The sequence below is a fragment of the Ochotona curzoniae genome, unplaced genomic scaffold (assembly GCF_017591425.1).
Source record: "Ochotona curzoniae isolate NIBS_2020 unplaced genomic scaffold, NIBS_Ocur_1.0 contig_883, whole genome shotgun sequence".
In the NCBI taxonomy this organism is placed as follows: domain Eukaryota; kingdom Metazoa; phylum Chordata; class Mammalia; order Lagomorpha; family Ochotonidae; genus Ochotona; species Ochotona curzoniae.
In genome coordinates, this window is record NW_024466599.1 from 75,652,757 (window position 1) to 75,673,904 (window position 21,148).

Sequence of the window (21,148 nt, forward strand, 5' to 3'; positions counted from 1 at the left end):
CCTTGGCTAGGCGCAAGACAATGATGCAACAAACAAGCCCAATCAGAAAATAAAATCCCAAGGTGATTTTGAAGGACAGGCAAGTGTTGTTGACATGAGTTAGGTATCTCAGCATGTCCTAGTTTTAAATGTTTATGCTCTCAGAAGCAACTATTCCATCCGCCCGTTTACCCAGTGCCTGTCCAGGCTTTTGTTGCTAATGGGTGGAGCCAATCAACTTGGAAAATGTGGGAAAAATAACAACTGAGCATTATACCTAATGAAAACAGAAGCTCTCACAGTTTTCACTCAGTGAGCTTCTTAGTCCACAAATCCTGCTAAAGACCAACGGTCCTTCTTGGTCTCCATCGACGCTGTGTTGCCCAGGAAGGTCACAGGCTGACTCTGGGGAAGACCTGAATACTTCACACGGCAGTTAGTTCCAGTCTGTAAACCTGAAATTCACAATACTCTAAAAGCTCTTTCTGAGTGCCACGCTCAAAGTTCTGGATTTCGAAGCAACTCACTACTCAGATTAGGGATGCTCAACTAGCAAGTCTACGGAAACATTCCCAAATCTGAAAAATGGAACTCTCCAATATTCTTTGCCCCCAAGCATCTGGGTACGGGATACTCAACCTGCATGACACGCACAGCCTCAGCTGCAGCAGCATTCACGCAGTTTCAATGTTCACACGTCCCATTATGAACCACACGAACCAGGATGTCCACAAGGCTTCGTTATTTCCTTAGTAACCCAGTGATGGTTCCAGGCAGAGATGAGTGCCAATGTTTAAATTCCAAGTCCACAGGTGGTAAGATTCCATATTTTATTAAAATAGTATATTTAACCACGGTTGTCCAAGGACTTCATTCCCTCCCGCACCCCTCCCCCCGAATATGCAGCACAATACAGTAGTGATTTCAAATATCCTTGATCATGATAACCAACAGAAATATCTCAAAGTCAAGTTTGTAGCTAAAAACTAGACCGTGGAAAAATTCTGGATTAAAAAGAAACATAAAGCTCTCCAACAGAATTTGTTTTTACCTGCCTGAAGGTGAGTGCCGGGACACCACCTACCTGACAATACTGTTTGTTTTCCTTATGCATAGTGTAACGTCTCATTTATAAATATCATCGATGTTTTTCATTCCATTTAATGTTCCTTTTCAGCTTCGCAAAGAAACCAGTAAATAAAACTGTCAGCGACAGTCACGACATAGCTCTCACAGCAAGATAAAAAACCTGGAAGTCGGCAGGGATGCATCTACGCTATTTTACATCAAAAGACAGATCCAAAAAGTGCAAGGCGAAGTCTGCAGGGTTCTGAGGGGAACTTTTAGGCACATCCATTTCTTTAAAGCAAGCTTCAGGATGAAATTCCAGTTTGTTCTTCATGACACCTGTTAAAAAGTCTTTCTTTTTTTAAAAAAAAATACATCTCATCAAGTGTAAAACATGGAGTCCTCGTGTCCTAAGAGCGGAGGGATTCAGCTGTGGCGTGTTCGTCCCTTTTTGATTCTGGCGGGCTTTGGTTTGGGGATGTACTGGTTATTTGCCTGGTATTCCAGTTCTTTACGGAAGTAGTGAATCGCTTTGTTTAGACCTTCCTCCAGCGGGACCTGTGTGAGGTCACAACGAGAGAGACAGAGAGAGAGAGAGAGAGAGAGAGATAGAGAGAGACAGAGAGAGAGATACAGACACAGAGAGAGAGAGTGCACATTAGCAGAAGGCCTCACCGCCCCAGGCCTCGCAGGAGACCTCCTACCATAACAGACAGCTGGGTTCAGGCCTCACTTCACAGTGATGAGTGTCACTGCATCCTGAACGCAGCTGAAGGGCTCCTGGCTCGCGTCCATGTGAGTGGGGCAGAGCAATGGCCGGCACTGTGGACCCTCCACCAGGGCAGAACCCCTGCACGTACCACAGGCTCCCATCCCAGCATCAGCTTGGCTCTTTTGATGTCTGGTTTTCTTTTCTGTGGGTCATCTTGGGCTTCGGAGAGAAACTGGATTTCACTTCCACTGCCTGGAAAAAAGGCAAGAGTCACAAGATGCTACCTGCAGTGGTGCAGCCGTAGTATGGGTCCTTTGCACACGGTTTTCACAAAGCTGTCAAGCTACCCAGGACTGCCCCTGGACTCCCAAGGAGTGTGGTGGCCACACCGGGGCAGACCCTGTGCAGCTTTCTTCTGGCTCCATGAGAGCTGCAGCATGGGGTGCTGGTCTGCAGGCCTGTGTGGTAACACAACAAGGCTCTCACATCCCTCTGGGATGAGGAACTGTGCTTCTCACATACCAACATGCACAGACCACAGCGCATTCTGCTCAGGGAGGTCCATCGGGGGTCCCACGCTGGGTGGCAGGGTTAGGAGTGGGAGGCACGCAGCAATGCCCTCTGTACACTCATCCTTCCTAGGGGGGCACAGACAGCCTGCGATGGAGAAGTTGGCAGGTGGATCTACCCAGAGCCGTGCGAGCTGCTGGAGCCACGGGAGGCTGCAGTTCATGTCTAAAGAGGTGTGCATCCAACGCCTGGGGAAACAGGGTCCCAGCTGTGCAGGCATTAGAACAACGCAATGACAGCTCACACCAGGTGGGCTATGCAGCTCGTGTCAGAGCACCTTCTAGCGTGCTGAATTGTGGGGGCAGCCACCAAGCCAGTCCCATGTGTCTTGACTTAAATTTCTGGCTTACCTCCCTCCAGGATCAGGACACCTCCAAGGGCTAAGCTACCAGGCCTCCACTAAGACTTGGGATTAGGCCCAGAACACACAAGATTCTAAAGTTTAAGGGCATGCCTGGACACGAGCTCTCCTTCTAAGGTGACAGAGCCCACAGCACGTCAGAGTCAGCCCAGCCAGAGCTGCAAGCAAGCATTTTCAACTTGCCAAAAACTACAAGCTGGTGTCGTTGCTACCACTCCCCCTAAGTCTCCATGCTCAACAAGAACGCGCACTGAAAAATCAAATGACTGTCACCTATGCAGTTTGATCTAAAGGAATCACACCCCCAAACGTGGGACAAATCTACTCTTCCTAATGTATGCAGACCTTCAATTAAAACGGAACGAACCAACTGTACCCCCTTTTCTCTTTCTATTACTTGCGTAGAGAATAGGAAACATGTTCTTGATAAAAAATTGGCCATGTTGGGCCCAGCGTGATGGCGCAAGTGGTTAAAGGTCCTCGCCTTGCACGCCCGGGATCCCATATGGGCGCCGGTTCTAATCCCGGCAGCCCCGCTTCCCTTCCAGCTCCCTGCCTGTGGCCTGGGAAAGCAGTCAAGGACGGCCCAAAGCTTTGGGACCCTGCACCCGCGTGGGAGACCTGGAAGAGGCTCCTGGCTTCGGATCGGCATAGCATTGGCCGTTGCGCTCACTTGGGGAGTGACTCATCGGACGGAAGATCTTCCTCTCTGTCTCTCCTCTCTGTATATCCGCCTTTCCAATGAAAAAAATAATAAAAATAAATCTTTAAAAAAAAAAAATTGGCCATGTCTAGTTCAATCAGCCCTTGGGAATTGCCTATTTCTCACCAAGGTATCATCAACAAATGGGGGGGAGGGGGCGTGTCACCGATTTCATTCAAGACACGTTCTCTCCTACTTACCGACAAGGTTTTTAATTAACTGAGCAAATTCTAGGATTGTGTGTTCTTCTGGGTTTCCCTGGAGAAGAAACAGTTTCTGGTTATAACAGTGATGACAGTAACCCAGCAAATCTTCAGATATACTGTCTACTTCCCCAGACCCTGCCTCCGCTGGGGACTCCACTTACCAGCAGATTCAACCGAGCCCCATCTGACCTCTACCTGGGCTATGGAGTGTCCGTGGACAAGGGCTCCACTTACCAGCGGAATCAACCAAGCCCCATCTGACCTCGACCTGGACTACGGAGAGTCCGTGGACAAGGGCTCCACTTACCAGGCAGATTCAAACGAGCCCCATCTGACCTCTACCTGGGCTATGGAGTGTCCATGGACAAGGGCTCCTCTTACCAGGCAGATTCAACTGAGCCCCATCTGACTTCTACCTGGGCTACGGAGTGTCCGTGGACATGGGCTCCACTTAGCAGCGGATTCAACAGAGCCCCATCTGACCTCTACCTGGGCTACGGAGTGTCCGTGGACAAGGGCCTGTGGCTAGGTCAAGGGCATCTAATGACAGCTCACATGTACTGCCTCAGGTTGCAGGAGAGTTGCCCTTACCTAAGGCTTCTGTAACTTGAGGGTCACTTTGCACAGGAAGTCTGAGCTCACACAGTGGTCACGCCTCTCCCTCTGGGTGTGCTGTGTGTGTAACCTGCACGATGATGAGCACACTCACGGACAAGCCTACTGCGCAGCCTCGAGACAGACTGCAGCCTGCTACACTGAGCTTTTGGGGGCTTTGAGGAAAACTGTTTCTTTCCTTTTCTTCTTATACACATCACTGCAGCGGCTGTCGACCTCCCTTCTCAGGCCCAGGTCTCCTAGTTTGGCAACTCTATATCCTAACTACTTCTCATTCCCAATTTCCTAGCTGGGTTTAAAGACAGATGGTCAGAGACCACAGGGGGCCCTGGTTCTCATTATAAAAACCCAAACAAGCCTGGCTAGCTAGCAACACAGAGCCTTGGCAATGAGAGAGAAGGTGGGACTTCTGGGGCTGCTGGCAGACACGTGACTCAGCTTTTAGGGAAGAGGTTTCTAGAAGGGTAATGGAGTCCCGCAACAATCCGGGGCGAAGTCCATCCAAAAGGAGCGAAGGAAGAGGCTATGTAAGAAGTGTGGCTGCTCTCACAGCTTCGGAAGGACATGTGGCAGGGCTGGCGGCGCGCTGCAGTGGGTTTCGAGGTGAGCGTTTAATGGACACGCTGCACGTGTGCTGAGGAAAGCAGCACCATGTCTGGTGCTATGTGGGGTTCCGAGCTGTCCCAGGACGAGCAGGGCAGAGGCAGGACTCACCAGGTTGACTGGGCTGCTGACGTTGCTGTTCATGAGCGCCACGAGGCCGTTCACCAGGTCACTGGAAAAGAGGAGGCGAGATGCTACTGATGGTAACAGCCGGAGCTAACACACAGGCAGGTGGGGAGCAGGTGACGAGTAAGAGGACAGCCTACAGACCAAGGTGCTATCTGTGACGCTAAGGGGTTTACACATGACATGGCAGCCACGATGTCTGTGGGTGTGGACACGGTCAGCGGGAAGACAGCTGGGTGAGCGGCAGACTCACTGCTTTGGGGTGTTTCTGAAATCCTTTACTAATTAAGGACTACAAACGAGCTGGAATAGGCATGTACCCAGAACAGATGGAGTTCACAGGGTTCGTGACGGAACCCTGTGTTTGCTGTGAATCCACGAGCTGACCTGTGCCCAGGCTGGTGGGGATGCTGTCAAACAAGATCCTTAGTGATAAATCTGTCTGCGTAAGTCCTGTCCTGTGCTGGCAAATCGGAGGAAGCCAAGACAACTGAAGGGATGCGGTCAACGGAACGGGGCTGCCTGGTGGCCCACCTCCAGAGGGCTTGGCCTCAACCCAGGCATCTGGGCTTCTCCCAAGCATCATCACGGAGCGAGCAAGCTCTGGGTTACCGAGGCTTGTCCTGATTTCCAGCAGCTTTAAAGTGCGCCTCTGTTACTTTGTAAAAAATGGCACCTCACTGCTCAACGCTGGTCCCCCTGGCCTGTGCGCCTCCCGGGCGGGCTGTGCTCTCAGCAGACTTCCCATGTTGGAGCTTGGTGACACAGACCTCTACCCCCTTTTCCAACTCCATCTGTGCCAGGGGGGAGCTGGCTGCTATAGCTCATGGTCAGTTCCCAAACGGAAATCCCAGATGTACCTTATTTTCCTTTTATTAAACAACAACAACAACAAAAGGGTGGGAGGGAGGCTAGGGTTGTGAATTTAGTAAACCGGTTATTTCTGCTTTCTCACTCAGTGGCTATGTGACATGAGCATGCGTGAAGTGTCCTCACAGTTAAGTCACTGCTCAACTCGGATGTCCTGCTCTCCTTCACCGAGGACATGCAGGTCACTCGGCCAGCAGGACAGCGGTCCCGCCATCACCAAGCTCCAGCACACACCTGTACACGCTGGGAAGGACACAGTGAAAGCTGCCGCCCGTTGGCCCGGATACACGCACACAGTCAGACGCTCACTCTCAAGCAGCTGTCCTCACTGAGGGCAGGCAGACAGCGCCAAGTGTGTCTTATAGGACAAGTCGTCTCTCTGGCCACCTTTAAGGTGAAATCTCACTTAACCCGGGGCTCTTGGAAAGGGTCACCTTGACACAGCGACTTTTTCACACAACGCCCGTTATGTGAATGAGGGTGCAAGTGCCCCAGGGAAACATGGCAGAGCCACGCAGATTTCACTGTGTGTGCTGGCGAGCCTTGTCCCGTCTGTCATCCTCTCAGACTTCACTGAAGGGAGACAAGGCTGCAGCACCATGAGTGCTGGCAGTCACCTGCAAGTCAACTGGCCGAGCTTTCTGAGTGGTCTGTCAGGCTCGCACGGGAGCTGGGAGTGGGTGCTGTGACCGCTGGGTGAGAACACAGCGTGGGCAACTCCAAATGCTCAAAGCATCTTCATCACCAGCTACCCCAACCCTTCAGTGAATTTTGCCTGTGATGCCTCTGAGAAGTGGGGGTGACCAGTTGCACCTCTGCTGTGCCCTCCCCATGATGCCCCACTTGGAGTGGCGGCTGGGGGAGCCTCGGATGTCACAAGGTCCTTCAAGGCCAGTCCGCGGTCTGTGGCTGTTTCAGCGCCCTGGGGACAGTGTACACTGCGGGGGAGGGCACATGACAGAGGAGGGAAGGAGAGCGAGCTGTTACGAAGAGCTGGTCTCCCTGCACACAGGAGCGATTAGTGTGGTCTTGCTGCAGGAAGCAGCCAACACAGCACGTGGGCCCTGAGCTCAGCGTTCCGAATGAACCAGTCCTGATGGAGCGGTGCCCGCCACTGTCCTGCTAAGTGGCTTCTTAGACTAAGCTCCCCTGAGTGTCCCGGGCAGGGCTGGCGCTATGACACTTCTGCCCTGCTTGGCATGAGCGGGGAGGTCACGACACTGGCTGAGAGGCAGGTCGAGTCGCGGCTTTCTACTGGACTAACCAGGAAAAGTTGGTCTACAGCGATCACTTCCTCTTATTAACCAGCAGTTCCATTTCTCCAAGACATGGCTACCCAGGACCCTCAGCTTATCAGACTAAAGTTGAGAAGCGCTGGGAGGTTGCCCACATCCGTGCCCTCTCAGCCAGCACCTCCACCCCACAGTGCCCACGAGAAGGCCCCCGGTCAGAAGGAACAGCACTTTCTGAGGGACAGTTGCATGGCCATGACCCAGAGACAGGACTGTGGGGTCCCAATGCTGCAGCCTGGCAGGAGGGCCTTGCACAGCTCACAGAAGTGACGGGCTGGTGGAGCCACTCTTGTAGACATGACTACTTAGCACACAATGTTCCCCCAGCCCAGCCTGCTGTCTAGGAGCCACCAACCAAACTGATAAGTAATAAAACAGTGAAAACCACCCTGTGAAGCTATTCCAAAGGATGTTTTGGTTTTTTATCTGTATTTAGTTTCGGTTCAAAATTCAACAGTAGGACACTCCCAAATCTCCCACTCTCAATGAGGACTCTCATCCGTGCCCCAACCCTGTGTTCACCATGGGTCAGGCAGCTGCGGAATGTGCAGTGTCAGGTGACTAAGGCCATCTCTGCCAGTGTGGAAGTCACCCTCCGAGCTGGCAGTTCCACCTGTGCAACGCTAGGTGGCAGTAGAGGATCAGCAAAGGAGTCAGATGCGTTAAAGAGATGTGCTCTCACGGTGATGCTGGCTGCACATCCACACACACATATCCATGACAACGCACAGAGTGCCTGCACTGGCCCAGCCCCTGGTTAGCCCCAGCACTGTGTTGCAGTAGCCCGGGCTGGGCCTTACCTGACATACTGGAATGCCCTCGTCTGGGAGCCGGATCCATACACCTGGAAGGAAACTTACAGTTAGGTCTCTGCAAACATCACACGTGCACTGGAAGGTGGGGCTCCGTTTAACTCCAGGGGGTACCTGGACCCCAAAGGGGCAGTGGTACTGACTCAAGAGCATCTCCAGGCTCATCTATATTTCAAACTCACAGCACCCAAATGAAGTGGCTTCCATTAGAAGCGGAAATGGCAGGTACAACTTATGCTCCTGGGACTACAACCCCAGGAGTCCACGTGGCCACAGACCTGCCACCCACAATTAACCCTCCCTGGCTGCCCATCAGAACAGCCAACACTTGGCCCAATGCAGTCCACACACTTTCTGGGGATAAGCAGGTACGTCCTAATGTTGCTATATGGCTTTCCCAAGTGATTCTATCATGTGCCAAGGTCACGGACAGCTCTAGGAGCAGCCTCCAGCCCTCTCTGTGGCCCTGGCATGAGTCCACACTTGTGCATCGCAGCTAATCCCTGCCATTCAAGTTGCCTCTTTCCTGTATCCCAGCTGGCCAGAGCAGCTCACCTCCTAGGGTGCTGCTCCTGGCTCACCTCCATGCAGTGCCCACTCTGGCCGCTGTCCCTTTGTTCCCCACGTGGAACTCCTCCCCACCAGCCTAGCATGGACCTCCACCTCCTGGGACATTCCAGTATGTCAGTGCAGACTGAGCACCGCCATTCAGTACCCCACTGAGCTCTGAGCACTTGGAAACACCAGGGACCATTTTGGAGCTTTAAGGATCTGCGTGCGCACAGTGAGCTCTCCTGGGACAGGATCCAAGCCCTCACACAGGATTCATGCAGGCACATAACCAATGTTTTGGCTGCTACAAGTGACGCATGCGCGATTTCCCACCTGTGGCACCGTGCCATGCCTGAACTAAAAAAAAAGTTTAAAATGTTGACTCTAGACTGGGGATGCTCCACCTGCCAGAGACTTCCTAAGGCCACAGACCGAGGGAGTGACAGGGCCCCAGGTGTCTGCCTGCTTATCTCCTGTAACATGCTTGACTAGGCATCCCAGCGTGAGTGGTCCTGCTGGCCTTTCTCAGTGGGACGCTCCAGCAGCTGGGCCCACAGGACCTAAGAAGCAGAATGCGCGGGGCAGGGCAGGGCAGGGCAGGGCAGCTTCACGTAGTTCTTCTTGGTAACTTGCCATTCACTGACCCCCACCCTGGTCTTTGGCTACAAATCTCTTCTTGCCTAGGCTGTGCCTGGAATGGAGTGCACCCCCGCCCCAGAGCCCCTGAACTGTCCCCCCGGTGGGCTAGCAAGTGTCACTCTCCAGCGATGTCCCCAACAGAGTCTAGGGCTTCTTTCCCCAGTGAAGGCCTGGGGCAGATGACTTCTGCTGTCACGGTGTGAGTGACAAGGGTAAACATTTACGCCAGCACTGAATGTGCAGGTTTCCCAACATTTCCCTTTGGAAGACTTTTAACAAGAGACATGATCTGGAATTAAATTCCAATCCTGCCACACGAGGGCTGTCCACGGAAAATTTATTTTAATAAAATCAATTCTTTTTTCACCTGGAAACTAGAGTCAATTGTGGTAAGGCGCGAAGCAGAGTTAAGCGCCCCCTGCAAATGTGCATGCTTCTACTGAATTCTGAGCCCAGGCTTCTTTGAGGAATAAGCCCAGGAGAGTGGGAGTTCAATGCAGCGGAGAAGCCTCCTGCTGGCGCAGGTCCATGCCACACTGACCCTTAGCTCTGGCTCCTGACTGGCAGCAGCGGGTGACGTGAAGTGCCTGAGCTCCTGCCATCCCTGGCTCTGGCATGGCTCACTCACAGCCAGGGTGGGTATTTAAGGAGTGCGCCAGCAGATGGGAGTGTGTATTCTCTCTCAAATAAATAAATCAAACTTAACAAAAACAAACGAGAATACCAGGAGGCTTCACGAGCTGGATTTACCCAAACGACTTTTCACACTCTGTTAACAGGGGTCCAGTGTTTCCTGAATTTCTGCATGATTCCACTCAAAACACAGCTTCTATATACAATACATTTAGGATAGCAAAATAGTCCCTGGGGTCCCCTAACAGGTACCCTAAATAGCAGTAAGGAGCAATGCACTAACAGGCTCCGGGTATCATCCCTGCAGAGGGTCCCGAGAAAGGGGCCAGGTTCTCAGCAGAGCAGCTGTCATGTCAGTGGTCACATGAGCTCAGCGACAACAAGGAAGCCTGGTTCAGTGGTGACTTGCCAGGAATGGGGCAGCAAGGGCAAGAGGAACACATCTATTGTTCCTCCTCAGGAAGGCGGGCTCTGGGCAGTCCCATGAGGCTCTGCTACACTTCTCCATCTCAACCGGCCTCAAGGGGGATGCCTACCGGTGACTGTGTCGAATTACTGATGGGAAGTATACTAGTGTGTGACAAAAGCAAACCAAGTATCCCGAAAAGGCTCCGTCGGGCCTCCGAGGCACCAGAAGGCTTCTGGAAGGGATGAGGTCGGGTGTAGTGTGGAACTGTGATGACCCTGGATGGCACCAACAAGCCCTGCTCTCCTGGCCCTGGCACACAAGCTCGTTGGGGGAGAGAGGAGCCCAGGAGTTGCTATCACCTGCCTGTCAACAACCCGTGCCTTCTCGGGGCTGCCTGGGAACTTGCCCTCCGGCCAAGGAGCCCATACATCAAGAAGTGATTTAATGATGTACTCCACAAAGTGGCTCTGATCTTACGGGGGGGACCAAGAGTCACTGACTGTGGTGGCTCAACTGGCACTGGGGCTGTCCCCATGAGCAGAATTCTCAAGGGAACAGCTGGCCTGAGGGGTTCCCAGGGCACGAACCCCTCAGAATTCCAAATGACAGGATGGAGTTTCCTCTTGTACAAAAGCTACAACTGCGAGCCTCCAGCCTGGTCCCGGTCACTTGCACCCTTGCTTAGGGAAGCAGCCACCCAACCACGGGTGTGGTCTCCCTCTCATGCCACTTGGATGCCGTGTACTCAGGAAAGCAGGGACACAGCCACAAAGAGGACAATCTCCTGGTTTTGAAGGGCTTACCCTTGAACTCATAGCACTTGGTAAGCTAGAAATGTATTATTTCAGTTGATGACAGGTGCAGTGAAAACAATATGGTTACAGGTAACCAAGGTGAGAACCATTATAGATAACGGGACTTCAAAAAAGTTCATGGCCCACATCTGCCCTTCCTCTTGCCCACCGCAACCCAACAGTGCCTCATGGCCATGTGGTGACCAGTGAACGGCATTTAGACACAGCCCTGGCTCAGGTGCAGGCCAAGAAACATCATCGTGGCAGGTGAGCAGGCAGGAGACAAGGACAGGCAGCAGAACAAGGCCTTGCAGGTCCTCAGTGGGGCAGGCTGACCGTCACCTCAAGCTTGCCCTTCTTCACTAGGGGAATGGGGAAAATGCATGGATGCTAAATGGCAACTGTGATAATGTTACTCCCTGTATCAAGACCCACTCATCCCTCACCACTTGTGGGCTACAGTGGTCTCAGTGGCAGCACAGGGCACCCACCGTGAGTGGCTCCCCCTGGAGAGCTTGCAGGATGAAGTTGCTGACCACACGCCCATCATTCATGTGCATGCGTGGCCCAAAGGTGTTGAAGATTCTGGCCACTCGCACTTCCACGCCTTCCTGGAAAAGAGGAGAAAGGAGAGGAAGTGAGGCAAACCAACCCTCTGTGGTGCAAGAAACGGTCTGTCGCTGCCAAGTCAGAAAGGCTTTGTGTTGATTCCGAAAGGTCCTCATCACAGACTGACCTGGAGACCAAAAGGGGGCCAGAGGCTGCAAAGGGGGAAAGGTGCCAATAAGAAAGTTCCCTCCCCCTATCCAGTAAATATGTGATTCCAAATGAAATCACAGCATGAATAGGCTTTTAGAAATGATTATTGGAGGCAGAGATGTCAAGGCAGAGACACGGAGACAAGACTGTTAAGACAGTTCCCACCCACAGCAGCTGTGGCTGGACCAAAGACAAAGACAAAGACAGGGGCCAGCAGTTCAATTCGGGTCTTCCCTCCCAAGCAGGTGGCAGCGACTCAGCTAACTGAGCTATCACTGTTGCCAGGTCCCTCCTCACTGGGATCTGAATTCTCGCAGAGATGGCGCCAGGAGCCAGACCCCATTTAGGTCAACCATTACTGCAATCACCAGGCCCGCAACCTGCCACCTGCCCTCTCAACAGCTCTTTATAAGCCTTTTCACATAAGCTATTGTGCAAATTTGTCACCCAAGAGAGGTGTTACGTCCATGAATATTTGACTACTGATAGAACACTAAGAAAGCCCTCTGCCCTGGGAAAGCAGAACTACAGATACGCTCTTAAAAGGCTACTCTGCACCTATGTCACTAAGATATTCTAACAAAAAAAGAACCTGTTTTGGTGTCCAGCTAGATATGACTTAGCACCCAATGGTGGCTACCACCTATAGCCAGGGACACAACAATGCTACTGGACGCGGCCATCTCTGTCTGTAACTCCCTACCCCTTCATTCCTTCTATGCATGTTTTAAATGCTTCGATTGCTACAGTAAACACGTACTGCTCTTGTAAACCAGAAGGATATTTTCTTGTCATCAGTAATGTATTTTTTTTTAAAGCACCAAAAACTTCCTCCAATGAATTTTTAGATCTCACAGACTGCCTGCCATGGAACCGCACGTTTTCACTGCACACCTTGGTTTAGCGGATCTTCATGTGCGTGTGTGCGTAGTGCCTGTGTGTTTTCTGGGTATCAGAGGGCATGTAGTGTGTGATGTGAGAACCCGAGGCTCTTGCTCCCCATCCCTGTGACATGAAGCCTCCCTGCTTTTGAGCACGAGAAAGCGATGGAAGACAGCCAACGGCTCGGGCCTGCACCCATGTGGGAGACCCTGAAGATGCTCCTGGCTTTGGACTGACTCAGCTCCAGACACTGCAGCCATTTGGGGATTGAATCAGCAGATGGAAGATTCTCTCTTCCTTAGTGTAGCTCTTACGAATAAAGAAATCTTTAAAAAAGGAGGATCTCAGAGTGGAGATCCCAACAGAAGGACACACTCCCTGAGAAAAACGGGGCAGAACAGCCCAGGCCCTGCCTGAGTCCCTGGGAGCCCGTCTCCTGAACTCACAGTTCCTGCACAGCCCTGAGGTAGGCACGGGGGGGGTACAATGAACTCCAGCATGTCAGGGCTAGGACCGGAGTGGCCAGCGGGTTCTACCACATGTTGGCAGAGCTGGCGTGGGAATTTTAATTTCTTAAGTATCAGGGTGAGCAAATCTTTACTTTGAAATAGCCATGTCCAAAACACCCTGTGCAGAAGGGATGGGTGGTAAAGCAGGAAATAACAGTAAGCCAAGCAACAGGGAATTCATTTTATACTTAAAGAGGCGACTGATATGCCAACTTGGGACTTCATGAATGCAGAGAAAGCCGGAGGTGGCTGAGGACAAGCTGGCAGCCTATTTACACCCATCAGTCACGTAACAGCATCCTGTTCTATTGGCTCATCTCCAGCAAAGCTTTTGGAGAGAGAGAGAGAGAGAGAAAGAGAGAGAGAGAGAGAGTGCTATTGATAGCACCACTACAGCATGCTGTGGGGCAACTGGGCCTCCCCAGGATCCAGCCCGGGCACAAGGAATCCTGCCTATTCCATGAGCCACGGGACATGTTTCTGCACCTGCTTCATGTAGGCGTAGCACATGGTCTCTGCCACCCGCTTGCCTTCGTCATAGCAGGCCCGGGGTCCAATGGGATTCACGTGGCCCCAGTAATCCTCACTCTGAGGGTGCACTTCAGGGTCTAAAAGAGAGAGAAAAAGAAACTGCTTTTATCCATCTTTCCTTGCAGTTCATATACAGTAGAAACGATGTGTGATTCTGATTCAACAGTTCCCTTGCAGGAAAGCAGAGAGCAGAGCTCAGGAATCTATGCGCACTCTATACTACGTGCCAGTAATTCGGTGGCTTTACTTCTGATACTGAGTGACCACAGCATTTTACACGGGGAATAAGCAGAAGAGATTAAGTCTTTCAATCTGAAGTCTTGCCTATCTTTTATAATTTGCCAATGCTTTTTGTATTAGGCAAGCTATAATTGAATACAATTTATATGAAGAGACAGATGGCCTAATTTTATGTTGAAGAGGTCTACAATTTGAGCAAAACATGTGTCTTCTAAGCAGTGCACTGATTTTCACAGGTGCCCTACTAGAACCAATCTGATACCCAGACAAGATGCACCACCGAGCTGTGCAGGATGAGCAGGGGGTGGCATTATTTTAACCAAAAAGCTTCTGTGTTTTCTTTTTGTCACCCATCAGTTGCTTAGTGAGTGGTGCATTTTTCAACTCCACGCTGCTGTAAATTTTTTGTTTTAACTTCATATCTGTTGTTGACTTTTTTTGTGGCTTCTCATTTAAGGGAATGTATAGTGATGGCGTAATAGAGACTGTCATATTCAGAGTGAAGATACAATGCAATATGCATCCCTATTTCCAAAGCAAAGATGGACTCCCAGTGAAACTTATGGACTTATGACTGCTTATGAAGCAATGTATTGTTGTAATAATATGGGCAAACTCAGCAGGCAGGGCGGGGAAAATCCCAGACCCGTGGAGTATACCACAGAACTAAAAACAAACAAACAAATACACCAAAAAAACAAAAACAAAATTGAAGCACACACATGCCAACTTGCAGGCCACGGCAGGCCTCGCACATGATTCTTCCTGAAGAACACTAAACTCCACCTGTATAGGCTATATGCTCCTGAATGGCCATGACCTCGGGGCACTTGTGGAGCGCAGTGGCTCCTTTCCCAGGGAAGGCGGCCTTCCTAGAAGTATGGTAACATCTGTCCCTCTCAGAGGATCATGCCAACCACAGGGGTCAAGATGGCAACCTTCTTAGTTGCTCTGTTTGGGAAGAGCACCTGCAGCCTGGGACTGCTTAGAGATACCACACCATCCAGATTCCATTTCTCCTGCACCCAAGACAGAATGCAAGCAGCTCTCCTGACCAAGAAGCGACCCCCGTAGGGGCCTCACTCACCTCCATACACCTCGGATGTGGAGGCCAGGAGCAGACGGGCACCAACTCGCTTTGCCAGCCCTAAAAAGGCAAAGGCAGGATTAAAGTATTTCTCAATTTATCTGACCAAGTACTTTTTTGTGTGCACAGTTTAAACAGTACATTAAAGGTATCTGATGATCTACTGAGTTACCCACTCTTAGCACAGCTGGTTTGCAACCAAAATCCAGCAGAAGCCAGGGCAAGCATATGGTGCAGGCTTAAGATGCTTCTTGGGGGTGGGGGGCAACATCTATTCCAGAGTGTCTGGGCTGGAGTCCTGGTCTGAGCTGAGTCTAGCTTCCTGTTAAGGTATACCTGAGAAGCAGCAGGGGTTGGCTGAAGCAGCTGAGTCCCTATACCCTCACTGGAGATGTGACTGAGTTTCAAGTTCCTAACTTTCTTGACAGACTCCTATGCTCTCAAATACCACACTGTAGTTCATCCGGTAAAATCCCCCTGGTAGGCAGTGGGACCTTCGCACCTGGTCTCCAGGCAGGCCACCTGCCTCAACCTGCTTGCAACCTTCCAACTGTGCCTATGCAGCTCTCATCTGGGCAATGCAGCAGCCCTCTTAAACCTTCCAGGCCTAGCTCATCCACCCCTTCTCCAATGCCGCTCGCCCTGCTCCTCAATGCTTTGAATCCGCTCTAGTACTTGACTGTACAATCACGCACAGAAGGAACTAAAACACAGCTATCTCCAGGTACCATGGAATAGAGAGCCCTCAAGCTCTTCTCCAGGGTCCCTGTGGCCTCAGCAGTTTTGAGAAGCTCATGATCTTTATGAGGCCCTTTGCTTCCTAAATACACCCCATCACTGAGCACAAACTGGAGGGGAGGCTGAGCTGGGAAATGCACCTAGCAAGAATTCTCCAGCAGGCCATATAGAGATGGGAGATGAGACATGGATGTACACACGTATGGGCAATGCTGGGGGGCTGAGCTGGGCACTGCACCTGGCAGGGACCCCCCAGCAGGTCATGTGAGAGAAGGGAGATGAGGCACAGATGTACACACGTATGGGCAGTGCTGGGGGGCTGAGCTGGGCGCTGCACCTGGCAGGGACCCCCCAGCAGGTCATGTGAGAGAAGGGAGATGAGGCACAGATGTACACACGTATGGGCAGTGCTGGAGGGCCGAGGTGAAGGATCTCATCAGGAGAGAAAGAGTGTCTGAGCTTCTGTGGGAAAAGACAGCCATGAAGGTGTACCTTAAGAACAAGACAACACGAAGCTATTGTAAGGTGTGGAGAGAGAGAGACCTGAAAGAAAGGATTCTGAATGTTCTCATATTAAAAAATGGTAAATGGTTTGAGGTCCATGATCCAAATCATGTGTACTGAGATTTGAATGCTACACAATATGTACAAGCGCTGAAACATTATACGTACAGTTGGCAGGCCACAGCTACGTTAAAAATTTTAGAAATTAATAAATAACAATTAGATATGGTACCGCTAAGGGTGAGGACTTGGCGATCAGTGGGACTGAGGCCACCCACCATGTGCTAGGGTGAAGGAACGTCTAGAGAGACGGAGTGTCAGTCTGGGGACTTCACAGACCCCGTACACCCCACACCAGTATACAACAGCACCACAGCAGGGAGATGGGGGTGTTTTCAACAAAGGGTCCCCTGGGCATTTCAACAACTTCACCTCATTGCAGCACAATGCACACCGTCGGCCCTCGGCAATCAGTCAGCTAGCTTCATACAGACAAAAAGGAGGAAAGCAGAATGGTCAGCCCGGAGTGTCTGTGATCATTCAAGTGTGTTCACACTGATCGGTTACAAACTGTGAGTGCCACACAAGGAAGTGCGTAAAGGTTATTTAGAATTGCTCCCTCATGATGAGCTCTGAAGGAAGCTTCAAACTGCAGGGGCTGTGCAATGAGGGGGCCAATACAAAGATTAGACACCAACATTTACAGCTGCTCCACCGCATCTGTGGTTCAGTTAGCTACAGTCAATTGCCATCCAAAAAAATGAGGTAGAAGCTTTTCAGAAGCTAGCAGAAATTCCTAAGTTCAATTTTGTGCTGTTCTGAGTAGCGTGATAAAATCCTATATCAAGCACCTCTGTCCCACGTGATGTGAATCACCCCTTTGTCCAGCATGTCCACGCGTTTCACGCCCATCGGCCACTCGGTAGCTCAGGTGGTCAGATCGACGGCTGTAGTATTATAGTTCTTGTGTTCAAGTCACCCTTACCTTACTTAAAAATTGCCTCTGAAAGCTAGAAGAGTAGTGGTGGCCACTCAAATATGCCAACGAAAATTTATAAAATGCTTCTCTACGTGAAGAGGTATAGGTTCTCAATTAGGAAAAAATTTCCAAGTTTATGTGAGATCTATGGTAAGAATTAATTTTCTACGCATGACATTGTGAAGGAAAACAAAATTCATGCCAGTTTTGTTGTTACACTTCAAACTAGAAAAGCAGAGTCATGGTTTGCGATGAAAAAATCAGTTAAGACGGAGAAGGTGCAAAATCATAGGGCTAGGTATCACCCACGGTCTCACCTGATGAGGTGGCCTCCCAGACAAGACGGGACTATTCATTCCATCTATGCCTGAAATCTCACATGTCCCCAGACAGAGCGGCAAATAGAAGACAATGACAACTCACCCAACATGTTTAGTGTCCCAATTGTATTGGTCTTCAGCGTCTTGATAGGATTATACATGTAGTTGGGAGGGGAGGCTGGGGAGGCCAGATGGTATATCTGATCAACTGCACAAACAAAATAACAGCCTGTTATTCCTACAAAAGGCAGGCATGTGTGCGTGTGCACACATGCTCACACGCAAACACACACACACCCTCCCAAGAATTACATCATTTAATAATGGCAATAGTGTTTCTTTCACTGAAAGTCTAGTTGTTCACATGTTACTATTTATAGATACTAATTCACATTTGGTAATTAGAACAAAAAGAGAAAGTCCAGCCTTCTATAGACAAAACACACATTGAGTCAGCTGTCTGAGGCTATTCGTCACCAACCAGCGGAAATTTGATCACCGAATTGGTTGATTTCTGAGGTACCTGTCCCAGATAAAGCACTCAAATCACAAAATTCAGCCTGAATATCCAAAGCAAATGTTTTCATTTTGTTGTGAAGCAACATACATAAAAGATCTGGGGCTGGGGGTGGGCAAAGTAGGGAAATTGTAGGGACTCCTCTGGTGGGCTGCAGCTCCCACTGGTGAGCGTGAGAACCAGAGTCTGGGGCAGGCCTGGCCTGATAGGCAGAGACACCGCCAGTATAACTGTTAGCTACATAGGGGGGTTGTGTATGAGACCTGAATGGGACGAGGGATGAACTGGGCCAGCCTGCAGCATAAATCAGTATATGCAATAATGTGGCTGGGGTCGGGGCCTGATGGGGGATCCTGGAAGCCACTCTGACTAGGCTGAAGTTCCTGCTGGTGTGCGTGAGGGCTGAGTGTGTGGTGGGCAGGGTTAAGCTAGGCCGCAGCCGCAGCATCCAGTTGGCAACCCGTATAGCAGATGGGGTTGGGGAACTAATCGGGCAACTGCAACCACCAGTGTGTGTGTGTAGGCTGAGGTGGGAGATGGAAAAAGCCAGACCCTACACTGGCTGGCACACAAGGAGTCAGGTCTGGGGTTATCGCTGGTGAGTCTTCTTTGAGGATCCCTCACATCCCAGCTGGACCACTGGACTCAGAATTGCAACCATAAGGAAAATTATAGACTGTGTGGTTTGACTGTGGAGTGCATGTGCCAGAACTGGGTCTCCTCAGCTGCTGAAGCCTGTGCAGAGGATAGCAAGCCCAGAAGCACATGGGGGACACGACAAGCAGTTCACCGAGGCCTGCGGAGGATGTCTAGTACCATGCAAGCAGAACAAACTGGATAGTTCTGGTCAAGCTTTGACAGCAAATATCTGGGTGAGTGGAGAGACTAAGGTGGACCATGTCAGCCAAAGGATCTTGGAAGAATTTCCTCATCCCTGCAGCAATGAGATCAAGAGCATCTCAGACCTATCACGACCACTTGGGCAGTACTCTCAGACATGCTCCACACTGGGGACCCTGGGATGACGTCGGGTGGCCATCCCCCATATCCGGCTGCTGATGTGTTTGGGCTATTGGGAGTGGCTCCATCCCCTGTTCTCCCCACTTTTCCCAGATACCGGAAGAAAAAAAGACTGAAAACAGTAATCTCAGCCATTATCCTCCATTTCTTGACCCTCTCTACCCTAGTTGCTGGTCCCCATGGGGGTGCATTCTTAACAATGTAAACATCATCAAAAATAAAATAAATTTATTATTATTAAAAAAAAAAACCACCAGAACATACTCCTCTATACCAGCTGACTCTGCAGCAGGCGTGACATGCAGGGGAAGAGAGAAGATGGAAGACGGCAGGCTCTGAGAGCACCTGCTGCTGTTCCCTGACCTCCATGGCTTCTGGGCCTGAGCTACTCGGGGACGGTGCTCAATATAAGCCAGCTTAGTGGAAGAAATGAGCTGCAAATCAGGCAATCACGCATTTCTTCTGACTTACTGTAATCTATCTAGCTAGCTACTTAACGTCCAGTGAGACTACATCACAGCGTCGGTTTAGTAAGGTTGACAGGTCATCCCACCTAAGAAGAATTAGAAAATTCAACGCTCTCCATAGTCCCTCTCCTAGGAAAATGTTCTACTTGTGTCATTAAAACAGTAACTCCTGCTCCTATCCTAAGAGGGGCACTGTACTAGAGATTTCTGATCAGCTAATTAATAAAGAGTTACAAAGGGGAGAGGCACGAGAAACTTAGGGACAAATAAGCAGCAGTGAGAGATGCAAAATAAGGCAATTTAAAAAAGGCTTAGTAAAAGACATCTTGGAAATGCAATAAAGCAGCAGAGTTAGCTCTCACCAGCCAGGCAAAAAGCTCTGGGAGTGTGTCAACTATGTTGATGATCACTGCACCAAAACCACACAGACCATTCAAGAATCCAAGGTGGGCAGAGGAAGGACCCTGGCAGCAGCTGTGGGCTGACAAGAGGCACGCTCCTTCATTGCTGAACACACACAGCCTTTGGAGGCTAGCCACCCAGAGACCCTGCCATGACTCTCTCACTTTTGCAAAGCCGCGTATTATGATTTCATCCAGAAAAATAGTAGCCCCAAGAAATGAGCTAGAAAGAGCCCCAAATAATTATCAACAGCATCTCTACCGGAAGGCAAGCACATTATCACATTATTCTCAGGTAACTTAGGGCTGGGAAGCCGGCGAGGGGCTGGCCAGCCTTCCGGGGATTCTGAAGGGAAACTCAAGCAGTCTTGTTACACATCCTTCAGATGAATTCTGTGTGCTTCTATGTCCACCAATGGCTCTCAAACAGGGGAGAAAACGAAACGAAACACCAGCTCGCAGAAACTGAGTAGATTTGGGGACAGTCCCAGATCACTGTTCAGAATCAACCAGAGAAATCAGGTAATACGCAGTGGAAATATGCAGTGGATTATCAAAGGGGAGACCCACCTAAACTGCCTGCCTGCTTACACCACCATTCAGACGGCAGTCTCTGAGATGCGCTGTATCGAGGCCCCTGTGCCAGTCCCATGCCCACAGAGCTGCTAAGTGTCAGTTAAAGGAAAGCAAAGACTATGTTAACACTGACAACTAATTCAGCACATGTTCAAATCTTATCATAAGGGCACCTGTACTTGTATTCTTCCTTGTGCCAAGCCAAGGCCTGGCAGAAATACAGCTGACCCTGCACAGCCAAGGGTTTCATCACCTATGGACTGGAAATGACTGCCCTCTCCTGAGAAAAAGCATGCCTGTGTGAACACACAGACCATTTCTGCTTGTCTCCCTGTTTCCTAGACAATATAGTCCAAGGGGAGCATCCTGGCTGGGCTGATGAAGAAGGCAGGTTAGCAACATGCCACGTTTCACTATGCTTGGTTCTTTAGTAGTTCAGATTGAACTCCCTTATTGCAAATGCTTAAAGCCACAAGTACTTCAGTTGTAAGTGTTTGGGATTTAGGAATATCTGCGCAGACTTCTCCATCTGAGCATCCACAAGCCAAAAATCTGAAACCCACAAAGGTTGTGAAATCTGAAACTTGGGGCCAGATACTGTGGTAACTCTTTTCAGGTGTCTTCTATGCTTGCCTGATAAATCCAGCGGCTTTATGACCCCCTGTATCCTAATA

At 50.4% G+C, this 21,148-nt stretch overlaps 1 protein-coding gene across 7 annotated transcripts in view; it reads right to left on the minus strand.

Annotated features, from left to right (window-relative positions):
* Nucleotides 1–797: 797 nt before the first annotated feature.
* The window catches only part of UXS1 (UDP-glucuronate decarboxylase 1), a 77,917-nt gene continuing 57,566 nt past the window's right edge, over nt 798–21,148 (minus strand). For 3 of the 7 annotated variants that reach the window (XM_040993894.1, XM_040993893.1, XM_040993899.1), the window contains 9 exons: nt 17,597–17,701; nt 14,953–15,012; nt 13,581–13,702; nt 11,436–11,555; nt 7,906–7,949; nt 4,929–4,989; nt 3,594–3,651; nt 1,908–2,011; nt 798–1,605 (listed from right to left, as the gene is read on the minus strand). In XM_040993894.1, coding sequence (XP_040849828.1) covers nt 1,474–1,605; nt 1,908–2,011; nt 3,594–3,651; nt 4,929–4,989; nt 7,906–7,949; nt 11,436–11,555; nt 13,581–13,702; nt 14,953–15,012; nt 17,597–17,701 — 806 coding nt within the window. In that variant the 3' untranslated portion in view covers nt 798–1,473. The remainder of the gene's footprint in view (nt 1,606–1,907; nt 2,012–3,593; nt 3,652–4,928; nt 4,990–7,905; nt 7,950–11,435; nt 11,556–13,580; nt 13,703–14,952; nt 15,013–17,596; nt 17,702–21,148) is intronic. The other 4 variants (XM_040993898.1, XM_040993897.1, XM_040993896.1 and 1 more) reach the window with 2 other exon arrangements.